This window comes from Hyla sarda, chromosome 3 (genome assembly GCF_029499605.1).
Source record: "Hyla sarda isolate aHylSar1 chromosome 3, aHylSar1.hap1, whole genome shotgun sequence".
Classification (NCBI taxonomy): Eukaryota; Metazoa; Chordata; class Amphibia; order Anura; family Hylidae; genus Hyla; species Hyla sarda.
Window position 1 is genome coordinate 143,130,302 of NC_079191.1, and position 18,130 is coordinate 143,148,431.

Genomic DNA, 18,130 nt, shown 5'->3' on the forward strand with positions numbered 1-18,130 from the left:
AACCTGCTTGACCTGTGCATATAGAAGGTATGCCCAGCATAACACCTTCCTGTGAGAGGCATACCTTCCCCTGTATTGTCCACCTATTGTTACCAATTTTAACAAAAGTGATGCTTTTTTTTTAAATTGATTTTAGCCCTGTACTTTATTAAGCCATATAGAAATCACAGAAGAGGCTCCAACTCAGAAGCCCCCTAAATGAAACAGGAGAGCTGCTCTAGGATCTACGCCACTGATGAGTTCTCAATGGAGAGTGCGCTCAGGTTCATGCTCCTTTAAAAACTTAAAAAGCAGTGGTGGCAGTCATCAATGCTCAGTAGTTCATAGAAGATTAAGAAGAGTTCTTCCCACTAAGAACTGAGCAGTACAGTGATCCCTCAACTTACAATTGCCTCAACATACAATAGTTTCAACATACAATGGTCTTTTCTGGACCATTGTAACTTGAAACCAGACTCAACATACAATGCTTGGAATCTGCGAAACGTGTCAATGGCTGGAAGAACAGACCAATCAGAATGGATATTTCACTAGTAAAACCCCTGTGCATGCACTGACTGGTGTCTGGTAGCGCCCCCTACAGTACAGGGAGGTATTACACTTTACCTGTGCCAGGGTTAGCTTCTCCTTTGGGCATCAGGTGAGGGCGGCTCCATTCTCCATTGCGTGTTCTGTACAGGACCCTGAAGAAGCTTCTGTCCTCTACATAGACCAGTGTTTCCCAAAGAGGTTGCCTCCAGCTGTTGCAAAACTACAACTCCCAGCATGCCTGGACAACCTTTGGGTGTCCGGGCATGCTGGGAGTTGTAGTTTTGCAATAGCTGGAGGCACCCTGGTTGGGAAACCCTGAAATAGACAGTGATTACAGCTCCCAGCAGATCTTCTATGTAAGGATTTGCTTTATCTGTATTAGTTAATGACTTATTTATCTTTAATACTCACTTTTTCCTATTTTTGGATGACATTTTGGTGGCTTCAGAACCAATTACCAGGTGATAGGACTCAGGAGGACCCCCGGGCAGGCAGGGAGAGAGAAGTGGGTGCCGGTGGCGGTCTATGGCACCGCAAAAGCCGCTGCAGTTCATTGATTTAAAGCGCCAGCTTTAAATCAATGATCTGCAGCGGTGTCACGGGGGGATAAATAGCCGATAACTTATACCGGAATATCGGTATAAGTTATCGGCTATCTGCCCTAACCTGCATCGATTATCGGTATCGGCCCTAAAAAAACGATATCGGTCGATCCCTACCTGGAACCAATTAATATTGTAACTTGAGGGACCACTGTACCGACTCCCTGTTAATCTATGCCTATTTTGTATATTGGAAGCCAAAATGAACAGTATCAATTGTTGAGGAACCTTGGGGGGAAAAAGTTGTGTAATAATAGAACGCTAATAAAAGTCATGTCTGTCGTGAGAGATTTATCAAACAGGGTACATGCAGTCATAAATTAACCTTGCAATAACTTTAGCTAAAATTACTCAAATTTTGAAGCATAGGCCAAAGTAAGCTAGAAACTTCAGTGTATTTATACTTGCACCTATATTAGAATCAAGAATTAAAAAATAGTCATGTAAAAAGTCAGCTTAAACAGTTTAGCGCAAAAAAAAAAACTTGCCGAGTAAAAACGAAGGCCGACATTTATCATTGTCTTTAGACTGATTTTGTGTCTAGAAAAGGCACAGTAAAGGGGCAGGTTTTATTTGTGCCTTTTGGTTTACACATTTCTGCTGATTTTGAGTTGCAATCCACTGATTTTGGCAATACACATGATATGGAAGGGTTTAATGAACTGCGCCTTTTTGTGACTTAGCTTAGCTTTTTGATGTGAAGAGAGAAATTTCTGAAAATGTGACCATTTAAAGGAAAATTGTCACATATTTTCTCCCGCACTATCCACCGGTATTGGTGGATAGTGCGGGAGACGCTGATTAAAACGAGCCCTACCTTGGTCTGATCCGCGCCGCTGTTCGCCCGCACTTGTAGTTTTAATCTGTGCATATCCTGCTGTAACTGGCAAAGGCGGTGCTTCTGCGGGCTAACGGACACTGACGTCAGCGCCGCTCATGAATATTCATCCTTCCTGTTCTCCCTCTCTTCGCCGCTCCTAACCAGAGGGAGGGATGAATATTCATGAGCGGCGCTGACGTCAGTGTCATATAGCCTGCAGAAGCACCACCTTTGCCAGTTACAGCAGGATATACACGGAGATTAAAATTACAATTGTGGGCGAACGGCAGTGCGGATCAGACCAAGGTAGGGCTCGTTTTAATCAGCGTCTCCCGCACTATCCACCAGTACATGTGGATAGTGCGGGAGAAAATATGTGACCGTTTTCCTTTAATAAATTTGGTGCTCCTACACATTACCAGCACACAAAAAAAGGTGTAGAAAAATGCTTCACTTACACTACAATGATAAATGCCGGCAGAAATGTATTTTGTTACTTGTCCAAATAGGTTTATTTCTTAACAATCCTTCAACTCTGAATGAAATTGGTGACTTCTAAACCTCTAATAAAGATACAGAGACCTACAGGTAGGGAAGATAGTGTATATACTTCATGGAGGATTAGCTTGGTAAGTGGAAACAGCGTATAGAAAACGTGTTTTAGATTGGAATGCAAATAGTTATGGTGCCAAGAAGTTATGCTGAAGTTTCAACTTGCCTATGGAGAACTCTAAGAAAAACCTTAGAGATAGTAAACAACAACTCACACTGCTTAGCATAGCAAAATGTATAGTAAAGGTAAGAGCATTTTGCAAGAGCCAAGTCTAACAAATAAGTCCGCTTCCCATTTATGGTCCACCAGTAGAACGCATTCTGGAGTTCCAACCTACAATCACAAGGTAACACTACTTTTTTGGGCTCCTATACATATCCAACATCATTCTCCATACAATTGACTTAATTTGTGTCCTAGCAATCCAATCTAGTTTATCTGTGAATACACATCAATAGAGGACACTTATTCTTTTCAGATTTGTAAATTAATTATTTTTAAAGATCTCAATCCTTCCAGTACCAACTTCCTACTTTTACTTTAAGCCTTACTCCAGTGGAAAACTATTATTTTTTATTTTATTTTTTTTATCAACTGGGGCCAAAAAAGATGAAAACAAATTTGTAAATTACTTTTATTAAAAAAAAATCTTTCTTTCTGACCACAGTGCTCTCTGCTGCCACCTGTCAATGTCAGGAACTGTCCAGAGCAGGAGAGGTTTGCTATGGGAATCTGCTTCTAATCTGGACAGTTCCTGACAAAGACTGAGGTGTCAGCAGAGAGAACTGTGGTCAGACAGAAAAGAACTATACAATTTCCTCTGTAGTACACAGCAGCTGATAAGTACTGGAAGAATTAAGATTTTATTTAATAAAAGTAATTTACAAATCTGATTATCTTTTTGGCCCCAGTTGATTTAAAAATAAATAAATAAATAAATCGTTTTCCACAGGAGTAAGACAAAGTACAAGTAGGAAGTTAGGGGGAGATTTGTCAATACCTGTGCAAAGGAAAAGTTGCCCATAGCAACCAATCATATTGCTTCTTTCATTTTGAAGAGGTCTTGTTAAAAATTAAAGAAGTGATCTGATTGGTTGCTATTGGCAACTGGGAAGCTTTTCCTCTGCACAGGTTTTGATGAATCTCCCCCTTAGTGATACAAGAAGAACCAGTTTAGGGTAGAAGATGAAGGAAATAGAAAAGGCAAAGCTTAAAGGGGTACACCGGTGAAAAACTATTTATTTTAAATCAACTGGTGCCAGAAAGTTAAACAGATTTGTAAATTTATAAATCCTTCCAATGCTTATCAGCTGCTGTATACTAAAGAGAAAGTTATTTTCTTTTTGAAATTATTTTCTGTCTGACCACAGTGCTCTCTGCCGACACCTCTGTCCATGTCAGGAACTGACCAGAAGAGGAGCAAATCCCCCTAGCAAACCGCTCCTACTCTGGACAGTTCCTGACATGGACAGAGGTGTCAGCAGAGAGCACTGTGGTCAGACAGAAAAGAAATTTGAACCGAAAAAAAAGTTCTCTGTAGTATACAGTACTGGAAGGATTAATATTTTTTAATAGAAATAATTTACACATTTGTTTAACTTTCTGGCATCAGGTGATTTAAAATAAAATTTTTCCACCAGAGTACCCCTTTAAGAAAGCTTTAGTTTAACCCCTTGAGGATGCAGCAGTAGAATACTGTGTACTTTAAGTCAAAGGAGCCGAGAGTTCGTCATAAAATGCATAATACAGTAAAATCTCCCTTAGTGGACACCTCCCAATAGCGGATAGTTTTTTTATTCCCCAGCAGAGTCCCTCCGAATAGGGAACACTCCCAATAGCGGACGCTCCCAATAGTGGACAAAACACTCCCAATAAGGGACACCCAGACTTATGTGCGGGCTCTACCTTGTAAATAGGGCCGCCTTCAGGGGGGTAGAGCGAATACCCCAGCAAGGGGCCCTGGCTCCCACTGCACCCCCAGCACAGAAGCAAAAGACTGTTTACACAGTGGTTTTCTGCTTCTGTACATCTGCCAGCCACATCATTCGCCCCCCTGACCCCCCCATGCCACTTTATTCCCCCTGCGCCAAATCATCACCCCTTATTACCCCCTGTGTATTTTCTGAATAAAAATGTAATCCCCACTCCCAGCATCCAGTAAGTAGGCATAGGGGTGGTGCTGCATGCTTTGGCCCCAGCCCTCCTCCCCTGCCAAGTGCTGAAAACTTTATGCAAAGCCTCGTACTCAGGATGTCAGTAAAGCCCGAGTGCCTAGGAGGAGGGCAGAGGCAGCATGTAGTTGTGTCTGACTTTTAAAAGGTCCTAGGAAGCTTTTACAAATTGTGGTTCCCTTTAAAATAAAACCAACGATTTAATAAGCCAAAGAAATGTCAGTATAAGGAGTTAACTTATGAGTTGCACTTTGGATGACCGGCGCTAGCGTCACTCATTTCCGTGACTCATTAGAAGTTGCCCGATTTCAGCTCCTAGAATAATGCTGCTTTTATCTCACTGTGACCATTGATTTACAAAGATCAAAATTTCCAGATCTGAGCCCTGTTTTGTGTGAGCTATTTGATGATTAATCAAGGTGCACAAGATATGCAGTATTGTTCATGAGCTATTCCTTTTAGCAATCTTTAGCTTCAGAGACGGGATTTAGATATGGCATGAATATTAACATATGAATGGAACGCCATTAACAGAAAAAAAATCTCAACTCTTTAATATTCCAGGTTACATGCTATTGTCCGTGATTAAATGGGTCATTGCTAATGGACTCTTGTCTGGTTTTGTACCCATTGTCTATGATCATCTAAAGCCATGATGCTAGGCATGTGCTAGTAACATATAAGAATAAGAACTAAACTATTGCACCCTAATGAAGGCTTTATTGGACATTTTTAAGCAATTTTAGGCAACTGGTTTGATGATAGACGTATCACATAGAAATATATATAAAAGGGAGTTCTAAATTAAAGCTGTGTTAACAGTTAACAAATGATCATTTCCATTCAAAAATATTTCAAAGGGATTTATGTTCCAGTAGTAATGGAAAGAACAATATAGAGCATGTGCTGGTGTGTCACTGGATTATTAGCATCCCTTGGACTCATGGAGCACGAGGTACTGCTGTGAAACTCATGCTGAAATAATAAGGAAACCTATTGTAGCCCAACTGCAATCTGTGCAGACTTTAAATAAAAGTCCCAGAGCGTGTTCTGATGTCACTTTCCTTTGTTCTGAACAAATGAAACACTGCAAGTCTTTTCAGCTCTATTGTTAACAACTTTGTTCTGTAAACTGCTCAGCCAGGCTTTAAATTGCCAAGAGAAGGTTTTACCGTATTTTTCGCCATATAAGATGCACTTTTTCTTCCCCAAAACAGGGGGGGGGGGGGGGGGGGGAAGTTGGTGCATCTTATGTGGCAAATACACATTAAAACCGGCAGTCCCTGCGGCCATCAAGGGCCGGGACCCGCGGCTAATACAGGACATCACCGATCGTGGTGATGCCCTGTATTAACCCTTCAGACAGGGCGATCAAAGCTGACCGCCGCGTCTGAAGCAAAAGTGGCACTAACTCGGCTGCTTAGTCGGGCTGTTCGGGACCGCCGCTGTGAAATCGTGGCATCCCGAACAGCTTACAGGACACCGGGAGGGACCTTACCTGCCTCCTCGGTGTCTGCTTCGTGCCGGGATCCCCTGCATGGCCGATGCTCTCCTTAGTCGTCATCACGTCGTTGCGCACGCCGTCCCATCATCCAATAGGAGCTGCGTGCATAGCGACGTGATGGCGGTGACGGAGAGCGAGGATACCGGGCAGCAGAGATGTACCGGAGCAATGGGGACCCCCCGGGGACGCGGCAACAGCGATGGAGGGCGACATCCAGGGAAGCGGTGATGAGCGGTGACGGGTCCGGAGCGGCCAACGGCTGTCTGGGCATGCTGGGAGTTGTAGTTTTGCAACATCAGAAAGTCCGCAGGTTGAAGATCACTGTCCTATACTTTACATTGTATTTGGTTCAGAATCTTTATTTTCTAGATTTTTATGCTTTAAAATTGGGTGCGTCTTATACGCAGAAGCATCTTATATGACGAAAAATACGGTATATGGTCACTTCTAAAATTACATAATATAGTTTTATTTAGCTGAAACATATCTCTGATTTGGCAAAGCAGACAGTAAAGCTCAACAAGATCCAACAACCTGGAATTTTCCAAAATAGACTATTTTAGCAATAACAATGCCCTGCAAAAGGGGAATCTGTGGGCAAATTGGCACCCACTAAACATTGCCTAAACTTAGATGTTTGGGAGACAACAAATACCATACAGCCAATGTAAAGGAGATCATGTGAGCTCTCTGTAAGGGTCTTAGAGTTGGGGGAGATCATGGTAGCAACCCTCCTACCTGCAGAGTAGGGATCGACCGATATCGTTTTTATAGGGCCGATACCGATAATCTGTCACCCTTCGGGGCGATAGCCGATAACTTATACCGATATTCCGGTATAAATTATCGGCTATTTCAACACCCCACCCCCCACCCCGCGCGGGGCAGAAGCCGTTGCAGATCAATGATTTAAAAGGGGCGCTTTAAATCAATGAACTACAGCGGCTTTTGTGGTGCCAGTGACCGCCGCCGCTGCCCGCTTCTCTCCCCCTGCCTGTCTAACCACCACAGTTGCCCCATCGCCTCTCCCCCATCCTCTGCCCACATACCACCGTCGCAGCCCAATCACCCCCCCATCCTCTGCCCACATACCGCCGCCGCTGCCCCATCGCCTCCCCCCCCATCCTCTGCTCACATACCGCCGCTGCCCCATCGCCTCCCCCCATCCCCGGTGTTATAATTACCTGTTCCCGGGGGTTCGCGATCATTCTAGCTCCGTCGACGTCCTGTGCTGTCACTGTGCGTACTGATGGTGACGTTGCGTTGGCGACGTCCCTCGTAATTACGCAGCGCAGTGCACAGCAACAGCGCAGGAGCCAGAATGATCGCGGACCCCCAGGAACAGGTAATTATAACACCGGGGATGGGGGGGGAGGCGGCGATGGGTCGGTGGGGGGGGGGCCCGGGTGCGGTGGGTGGTGCGTCGCGGTGTGGGGCATTATCGGCAAGGTAATTGCCGATACCGATAATGTCCAAAATCGCAATTATCGGCCGATAATATCGGCCAACCGATATTTGGTCGATCCCTACTGCAGAGTACCCATTATTTCAGTACTCTAAAAAATGAAACCCTGTCTAGTGACAGGTGCTGTGTTAGCTGAATAAGCTGCATGCACATTGCATCCCCAATGAAGTAAATCAGGAAATATGTTAGTGATAGCCTGGAAGATCTGAAGATCTCGGAAGTCTAAGAATTAATGACTGCTCTGGGTCACAGGCTTGCAAGGATGACATTCTAACATGTGAAAAGCTGTCTAATAGGTGAACCTTAACCAACCTTCTGTTCAAACCTAAACATTCAGGCTTGACATGTTTTTCATTACAAAATGTTTGTCTGTGGAAAAAATGTAATAGCTGAAATAGTTTTAGAAAAAGGCAAACTTAACACAATCCTTTCACAATGTATCTTTTAGAAGTATCTTACCTTGTACACTTGTCCATACGTTCCATTTCCAACTAGTTCTACTAGTTCAAAAATGCCTGCAGGATCCTATGAAACAAGAAACACAAAACAAAAAATTTACAAAAGCATTTAAAACACACTTCATGAGAAAAAAAAATGTCTTAAAAACCTCAGACATATCACATATAGTAAGAACACAACTACTCATTTTGGAAGAGATTCTTGCTCAGTTAACAATTCATGTATCACCAGGGCTCTAGCACCGACTAGCAGGGACGCTAGCTCAGATAGGCTGCAGCAGGGAGTTAGCACTCTTCCTTCTAAAAGGAGAGCTAGTTTGCATACTTTTTTCCCCCAATGGAGTACTCCATGGCCTACAGGACAGTTTGGCACTCTCCTCAAGAAGATACATTTCCTTCAAACACTGAAACACCCAATCCCTTGTAACACCAGTCGCCAGGCTGCCCCCACAACTAAATCTCGACACAATGTTTTTGCTATTCCTAAACACACACATATATACAGTGATCCCTCAACTTACAATGGCCTCAACATACAATAGTTTCAACATACAAAGGTCTTTTCTGGACCATTGTAAGTTGAAACCAGACTCAACATACAATGACAATCTGGACAAAGACAGTCCAGATCTGTGAAACTTGTCAATGGCCGAGAGAACTGACCAATCAGAATGGGCAATTTACAGGTAAAGCACCTGTATTACTGAAGTGTATGCACTGACTGGCGTCTGGTAGCGCCCCCTACAGTACAGGGAGGTATTACATGTTCTGTACTATTTACCTGTACCAGGGTTACCTGCTTCTTTGGACACCAGGTGAGGGCGGCTCCATGTTACTTTTTTAGGACATTGCCTGTACTGTACAGGACCCTGAAGAATCTCCTGTCCTCTACATAGACCAGTGTTTCCCAAGCAGGGTGCCCCCAGCTGTTGCAAAACTACAACTCCCAGCATGCCCGGACAGCCTTTGGCTGTCCGGGCATGCTGGGAGTTGTAGTTTTGCAACAGCTGGAGGCTCCCTGCTTTGGAAACACTGACAGTGATTTACAGCTCCCAGCAGATCTTTCTTACTTTTATATTTAAGGACTTGCTTTATCTATATTAGTTATCTACTTCTTTAATTCTCACTTTTTCCTATTTTTGGATGACATTTTGGGGCTTTAGAACCAATTACCAGGTTTCCATAGAGTTATGGTCTCAACATACAATGGTCATTCTGGAACCAATTAATATTGTAACTTGAGGGACCACTGTATGTATATATATATATATATATATATATATATATATATATATATACATACACATACATACATACATACATACATACACACACACACACACACACCCACACACCAAAATAAAATAACAAAAAAGGATCCACCTGCAACTAGTTTACACTTCAAGGGAAACTGACAGATGGATCAACCCGACTAAACTAAAAAAACACAGGTGGTTAGCGTGGGGGAGCCTGAGAAAAACCAAGGTATTCCACACTCCAATGCAGTCAAGTTTCCAAGATATAGCAGCACCTTGCAATATGTAAATGAGCTCTTAACTGCACTGAAGGCAGGTCTAAAGACTATCTGCACCACCGACACTGTCCCCTTGCACAAGCCCTCACAAAACTGCACCGTCCCCCAAAAGAAGCACCCCTGCCCGAGTACATGTCTGTCTCGCACCTGTAAGGTGACACCTGGATCTTCAATACAGTTAATAACAGCAGCATTGGTGAGTGCCATTATCTTTCGTTCTTATGGACAGTATTTGTGGACATTCCTTGCATCTTGTGATCAGTGAGCACCCCAGGCTGTATAAGTGTTAAAATCCAGGATCTGGAGCATGTGTGTCAGTCATCCGCATAGAAAATGTATACACAGCTTAGCAGTACCGAGTGTGTTTCATATGAAGAGTATTTAATAATATAGAAGGACTGAGAAGGGCTTTTTGCATCAGAGATGTGGATTATGCTTTCCTTTTTTTTTTTTTCCAAACTTCAAAATTGCAAAAAGAAGATTGTTACAATGACTATTCCCCATTACAGAATCCAAACAAATGGCAAGACTGCTTATGAAGTCAACTAATAACATTTAAAAAGGACTTACCGTTTTTTTCACCATATAAGATGGGGGGGGGGGGGGGGGGGAGTTGGTGCGTCCTGTACGGCAAATACCTGTCCTATGGCGGCGGTCCCTGCGGCCATCAACGGCCGGGACCCACGGCTAATACAGGACATCACTGATCGCGTCCCTGTAGAGTTGTAGTTTTGCAACATCTGAAGATCCGCAGGTTGAAGATCACTGTCCTATACTTTACATTGTATTTGGTTCAGAATCTTTATTTTCTAGATTTTTATCCTATAAAATTAGGTGCATTTTATATGCCGGAGCTTCTTATATGACGAAAAATACGGTAGATAGGGATGGCAGAGCCAGGTATAGACTATGTAAGCTTATTTAAAGGTGGATTTTTTATATTTTGTGAGCTTTTCCCAAGGTACCAGGCTCTGTAGCAAATTATATAGATTTTGTTTGTGGTACGCGAAATAGTTAATTACTATAAATAAATTAAGAAATCTTCCTGACCAAAGCATCTATGACCAGGACTGATCTATTTTAGACCACAATTCTTTACTCTTTAGCCCCGAGGAACAAAGATTGCTAATAATTACCGAGACTATGATGTATCTCTTTTATTATACATTCCTTAAATATATATTAAGCCAGGTTTATGTTATTAATATTTTAAAATGAAGACTCCATGGTGGGGTTAGAAGAATCTTCAAGGTATAAGGATTTTATAATGAACCTCATGTGAACGAGCCAGCACTTTTTTCATTCAATAAATACTTCTTTATAGCTCTGAAAATGTGCAGCTTGTGGTCTACTGGGCCCAATTCATTAAGCAGTGATGGCTTTATCTACAGAATTTTACTATCTACTAATGTAGAGGTCATTGGTCTTTCTTTGAAAGTAGCAAAGCTTGATTCAACGGTCATTCCATTACCCACGTGGTTTGAAACAACTCTACATGGACTTTCAGAACCTAGTTTACTGCTGATCTCAAGGATGTTTTTCTCCATAATAGGGACTATGGGAGAGATTTATAAAAACATGGGAAAAGGAAAAGTTGGCCAGTTGCCCATAGCAACCAATCAGATTGCTGCTTTCATTTTGCAGAGGCCTTGTTAAAAATGAAAGCAGCAAGCTGATTGGTTGCTATGGGCAACTGGGCCACTTTTCCTCTGCACACGTTTTGATAAAACTCCCCCTGTATGAATACTATCCCCTCCCTCCTTTAATATGGCAAGCTTACGATAAATATGTTAAAAGATCACAACAATCCTGTTAAAGTGAATCTGTCATCAAAAAAAATTACCTATCCATAAAAACAAGCTTTTATGGTAAACATTTTTTATTATTATTTTTTTATTTCAAATTGTCAATTTTACTATATATTTTATAAAATAATCCTGAAATCTTCCATTTTTCATTCTAAACACTAAAAAAAAAAAACACGAAGCGGAGACTTCCTGATTTGTACACGTGTCCCAGTAGTGCCCTCCTTCTCATCATAGAGAGGATTACAGTGAAAGGTGACACTAGTGAAGATCTTCAGTGAGCAAAACAGTGCTGTCACCTTGTGCAACAGTGCATGTTGTCGTATATGAATTAAAAGAAGAAATACGGAAGAATTTATTTTTCTTTTGAAGTCTATTCCATTACATTGAAGGCTGCAAGTCCCACACTGGCGGAGTACGGGTCCAGGTGGGATGCAGTGCCGGACTATTGTCTGTTTCTGCTGGACACCAGTGAATAGATAACACAGAATCTACCACCATTCACAAAAGCTGATGGCTCGTTTCGTCACGTTCGTGCCCCGCTCGTGATGTCACTGCCACACCACCTCCCATAGACTTGCATTGAGGGGGTATGACCGTGACGTCACAAGCGGGGCCTGGAGTCACGAGCCTCCGCCCCGCATCCAGCATGGAGCGAAGTCTGCTCCGTGCACCGGATGTCTGGGGTGCCAAAGCTGCTGGGGACCCCCACAATCAGACATGTTATCCCCTATCCTTTGGATAGGGGATAACATGTCTAGGGGCGGATTAAACCTTTAAGAGAAACATGCACCAAATCTATGATGTAGCATTAGATACTGTGATAAATTTTCCTGATCTAAATTTTTATACAAGATAAGTAAATGTGCTGCAGTATGTTTTGTTTGTATTTTAACTCATTTGAAGCTAACGCCACATATGCATCAATACCTTCAAGGTGGACATACACCTCACAAACCTGAAATTTCTAGCTGTAATAAGCAGTGTTCCCCTTCCACGTGAATAGCATGCAGCAGAAGCCTCACCACTTGACTAGACATTTTTCTAAACCCACAAGTCTGAGTGCATTTAACTACTCATTTACAGGGAGGAAATCATGCAGAAAACATGAGCGCACATTCTACAGCGCCGCTGCTCCTGGGTAACCTAAGCAACTCTAAATTGTCCCCAAAGAATTTATAAAAAAAAACAAAGGGAAATGACAGTTTTGGTAATCACGGCTGTAGACTTCCAAGAAATGCACAGGTGCATTAGCAAGCGTCTACAATGTTTAAAAAGCATCTATCAATATTTATGACCTATGTACATATGGAATTAAATGAATAAATTATTGAAGGTAATGGGATTTCGTGCAAAAAGGAAGAGCAGTCACCAGCAGGAAAGACACGTTATTTATACATTAGTCTAAGCCACAAAACAGATCCTGGACCTAGAGATTTACAGAATTTATTACACTGTGTATTTAACACCATGGTGTATGACCGCCCACCACCAGCGCAGCTCCGGATGCAGAGTTTTTTTTTTTAGTTTCCCGATCCTATCCAAGGCCGGCTTTCTTTTATGAAGATGTAACCATAAGTGTTATATTTTAACAGGCGAGTGCTGATCTAAACTTCTTGTTTTGGATTGTAGTGTGGATGTCTGCATTTCTGCATTGTGCACCCCTGTCCCCAGGTACTATTACTCCCCATCAGTGTTTGCTTTCAATTATTTGCCCTGTTTTGTGATGCTCAGTAGTGCCGTCCTATCTTTCCCCTACTGCCTACAATTTACTGAATCTATTGTCGTAATCACAGGGACAATGCTATGGGTTCATACCGTCAGGTATACGCTTTTATGACCAATGACCCACCATATAGTAATGTGTGGCCAGAAAATAGCAAAACAACGTGTTTCCATCCATTTCAAAAATCTGAAACAGCGTCACTGTCATTACTGACAAAAGTTAAAAGAAGAATTCTGGGTGTAATTTTTTGCCCATATCAGGCACACTCACCATCACTAGTTTGAGTGCCAGCTATATCATTTCAACACAGCTGAATATATGCGTTTCATTACTGTTACTGGGTCACATGATCACCAGCCTGACCACAGAAAGTCACAGTGGGTAATTTGTCAGATGAAATAGTCAGTCCTGTGTCAGCTAACTTCCTGTAAACTGCAGGAGGATATAATCACCTACCAGATCTCTTCTGGCTGCTCACAGACATCTCCCCTCCCAGGACCATTTGTATGCTACTGCTGCTATCTCTAAGAGATCAGGATATGTTTAGACTTCTTCTGGATGAAGTCTAGCCAAGTAATTACATCAACAGGTGATCCCATTAGGGGTATTGCAGTGATGAGACTCTACCGCTCTCTCTCTGAAAAACCATGAGAAATGTAGGCAGCACTAAAAAATAATCGGAATTAGTATGGCTGAAAACCTATGCCAGCATCATCAGCTTTAACTGGTAAACACAAAGCATACACAAAAAATTCCCAGAATGCTTTTTTATTTTGGACTTGCTCTTGTCATTTTACAAAACTTTTGACATTTCACAAAAACAAGAGTTTTGATTGGATGAAAACAGAGGTACTTCATGTCATGCTGGTAAAGACAGCCATAGGTCTAACACCATCAGTTGCTGCTGGTTATATTATTGCACGAAGACTTAATTGATTAAAAGGGGTTTTCTACTTGTGACAATCCCCATTTGCCAGGCCAGTATGCTGAAACAGCTGATCAAAAAGTGTCCTATGATCAGCTGTAGTCTGTTGAGAAACATGGCAGTAAGGTAATGTTCATACAGGGTATATTCTGTGGACTGTCTGGCCAGATATTTTGTCCATCAGGGACTGATTAGTCGGCACTAGGACAACTCAGAAATGCACCATCTTCATAGAAGGCACTGTATTGTCATGCAGATTCTGCAGAAAGAATTGACTTTCTGCCACAAAAATTCCTCTGTGCTAAATTTTTCAACTGGATTTCGCTCAGAAATTCTGCTATGTGAACCAGAAATAGGTGTTCAATTTCCTACAGAACTATCACAGGAGAAGCTAAGCATTACACAGTGCCGATTCAAATCAATGGTTGTCTATGTAAGGCTCTGTTCACAACTATGTCAGAGGTTCTATTAGGAGCCTCCATAGCACAATCAAAATAACACAGTATGATATAGTTTTGTCCAGAAAAAAATTTCAGCACCTTCTTCCAAGAACAGCACAGCACCTTTCCTTAGGGGTGGTGCCGCTTTATAAAGAAAACAGAATAGTTTTTTTAATACTGGATAACGCCTTCAAAGACAATAGGGTCTGTGGAAGCCAAAGTTTCAAGGCATACAGCTGATCAATGATAGGAATGTTCGTTATTCTGCTTCTATGAGGTTGCAGAATGAAGGCAAAAATAATGTCAGATTAATCCTAGCCTAATACATGACAATCAAGATCCTCCAAAGGTAATGACGCTCTTTGTAATCACTCTTCACAATTACCAAAAATTCTGAACAGATGACATCCTCCCCCACGTAACTAACATCTCTATTAAAAGGATTTGTCATCAGAGTCACCGAACTAAGCTATTGGTACAGACAGGTAGCGCAGGTGACACTGATAATGACCATACAGTGGGGATCAAAAGTTTGGGCACCCCAGGTAAAAATTTGTATTAGTGTGCATAAAGAAGCCAAGGAAAGATGGAAGAATCTCCAAAAGGCATCAAATTACAGATTAGACATTCATATAATATGTCAACAAAAGTTAGATTTTATTTCCATCATTTACACTTTCAAAATAACAGAAAACAAAAAAATGGCATCTGCAAAAGTTTGGGCCCCCTGCAGAGTTAATATCTTGTACTGCCCCCTTTGGCAAGTATCACAGCTTGTAAATGCTTTCTGTAGTCAGCAAAGAGTCTTTCAATTCTTGTTTGAGGTATCTTAGCCCATTCTTCCTTACAAAAGTCTTCCAGTTCTTTGAGATTTCTGGGCTGTCTGTCACACACTGCTCTTTTAAGGTCTATCCATAGATTTTCAATTATGTTGAGGTCAGGAGATTGTGAAGGCCATGGCAAAACCTTCAGTTTACGCCTCTTGATGTAATCCCCTGTGGATTTCGAGGTGTGTTTAGGATCATTATCCATTTGTAGAAGCCATCCTCTCTTTAACTTCAGCTTTTTCACAGATGGCATCAAGTTAGCATTCAAAATTTGCTGAAATTTTATTGAATCCATTTTTCCTTCTACTTGTGAGATGTTCCCTGTGACACTGGCTGCAATACAACCCCAAAGCATGATTGATTCACCCCCATGCTTAACAGTTGGACAGAGGTTCTTTTCATTAAATTCTGTTCCCCCTCTTCTCCAAACATACCTTTGCTCATTCCAGCCAAAAAGTTAAATTTTAACCTCATCGGTCCACAGAACAGGTTTCCAAAATGCATCAGGCTTGTCTATTTGTTCATTTGCAAAGTACAAATGCTGATTTTTGTGCTGAGGACGTAGAAGAGGTTTTCTTCTGATGACTCTTCCATGAAGACCATATTTGTACAAGTATCTCTTTATAGTGGAATAGTGTACCACAACTCCAGTGTCTGCCAGATCTTTCTGGAGGGATTGAGCGAGCTGTTCTGTCTGATATTTTTCTTGGTCTTCCAGATCTTGCTTTAACTTCCACTGTTCCTGATGACTGCCATTTCTTAATTACATACTGAACAGAGGATATTGACATCTAAAAACGTTTTTGCTATCTTCTTATAGGCTTCTCCAGCTTTGTGAGCGTCAACTATTTTCAGTTTCAGATTTCTAGACAACTGCTTAGAAGAACCCATGGTGCTGATTGTTGGGACATGGTCAGATGAGTCTGGGCATTTAAAGCCTTTGAGATTGAGAACAATCCATGACACTGGCAGGTCTCCGCTTTGCAAAGGGGGCAGTGCATGCTATAAATTCTGCAGGGTGCCCAAACTTTTGCAGATGCCATTTTTTTTGTTTTCTGTTATTTTGAAAGTGTAAATGATGGAAATAAAATCTAACTTTTGTTGACATATTATAAGAATGTCTAATCTGTAATCTGATGCCTTTTGGAGATTTTCCATCTTTCCTTGGCTTCTTTATGCACATTAATACAAATTTTTACCTGGGGTGCCCAAACTTTTGATCCCCACTGTACTTGCCTGTCCCTACATTCCTAGTCCCGTTCTCCTGCTATCTTCCTCCAATGTGGCTGCAGGCTTGGGTGAAGCTTCATGATGTCACTGCTGCTGTTTGTTTGCAGAGGGACACAGCAGAGAAGTAGCAGCGGTGAGGTCAGGAAGCTCTGGCCATGCTCGAAGCCTACTGCTTGAATGGAAGGAATGGAGGAAGATTGCAGGAGAACGAGAACACGAATCAAGGACAGTTAAGTATGGTTATCATCACTGTCACCTGCACTACCTGACTGTACCAACAGGTAAGTGCTGGCACAAATTTTTCTCCTGCTACTCGCTGCTAAAAAATAACGGGTCCCCAGCATAATAAATGGGGTCTATCGGGACCCGTCAACCCGTTAATGGGCCCATTTTCAGCTTGAAAAAAAAAAAAATAGAGCCTGATGGACAGTTAGTGATGGGTCCCAACGGCAGTGTGAAAGGAGTGGTGACACTGGTGGCAGATTTCTTTTAACTCAGTATTCCGCCCTACTCAAACAAGTTTTGTAAGCTTTAATTATTTTTAATTACTTTCTTACTTTTGAGAGCTTAGCTGGAGGACACGTTATTGGAGATTTATGTATTCTTACTGCATTGCATAGCACAAAAAATATAGACTGTACTGGTTTCAAAGCGTGAATTCTTCATGCAAGTATATTGCAGTTATAAGTAACTTGCCTCTTATCTACTACAGCACAACTGACCTGTCATTCAGGCATTGAACCGCACTCTGATATGCTAGATCATTGCGAAAAACAAAAACTAGTTTTGCATGTTTATTGTGTGTGTGTGCTCTAGCACTAGTCTGAAAGATATAATCAAAAGAGAAAAAAAAAAACACAGTTTATGAGTAAGATCTCATATGCTGTATTTTGCTGTGTATTTTCTGCAGCTGCTTTTTCTATATATTGACTTCAATGGGTAGAAAAATAAGCAGCAGCAAATATGCCACGTGTGACCCTACCCATAGGGAAGGGTCACACATTCCGCATTTTGCTGCACAATCTCTGCTGCATATTTTCTTATCCATTGAACTCAGTGGGTAGAAAAATCAGCCATAAAAAATATGCAGCAAAATACTGCATGTGTGGCCTTTACCTATAAAGAGAAGTCATTTCTGGATGATCTATTCCCAGTAAAGTTTTAATGTGTTTTTTATTCAATATATCATACGTGTAGTATTTTTATGCATGTTAATGATGGAAACAACTAAAAGCATGTTTTAAGTCTGGTCTTGCGTGGAAAGAAACGATTCCTCGTGTATTAACACAACAAGCTGTGTCATTATAAAAAATACACTACTGGCCTGGCTTGCTCTGGCTGAAGTTTACCAAAGACACTACAGTGAGTGAGCACTACACTACTCTATATAGCTACGAAAGAGAATTAATAACTTATAATGCTGTTCTTTTGGTCATGAATTATGCTTCTACCAGAGGTAAAAATAGAGCAGGCTCTGCTAGGAACGGATCCCTTCCACTTGCTTGCGCTTGTTTTAAGTAACACTTCAGAGGTGATTTC

The 18,130-nt window shown here is 41.7% G+C and overlaps 1 protein-coding gene across 15 annotated transcripts in view; it reads right to left on the reverse strand.

The window, feature by feature from the left end:
• The window catches only part of TNIK (TRAF2 and NCK interacting kinase), a 350,539-nt gene that overhangs the window by 279,310 nt on the left and 53,099 nt on the right, over nt 1–18,130 (reverse strand). For all 15 annotated transcript variants that reach the window (XM_056565180.1, XM_056565178.1, XM_056565177.1 and 12 more), the window contains exon 2: nt 8,106–8,171. In XM_056565180.1, the coding sequence (XP_056421155.1) occupies nt 8,106–8,171 (66 nt within the window). The remainder of the gene's footprint in view (nt 1–8,105; nt 8,172–18,130) is intronic.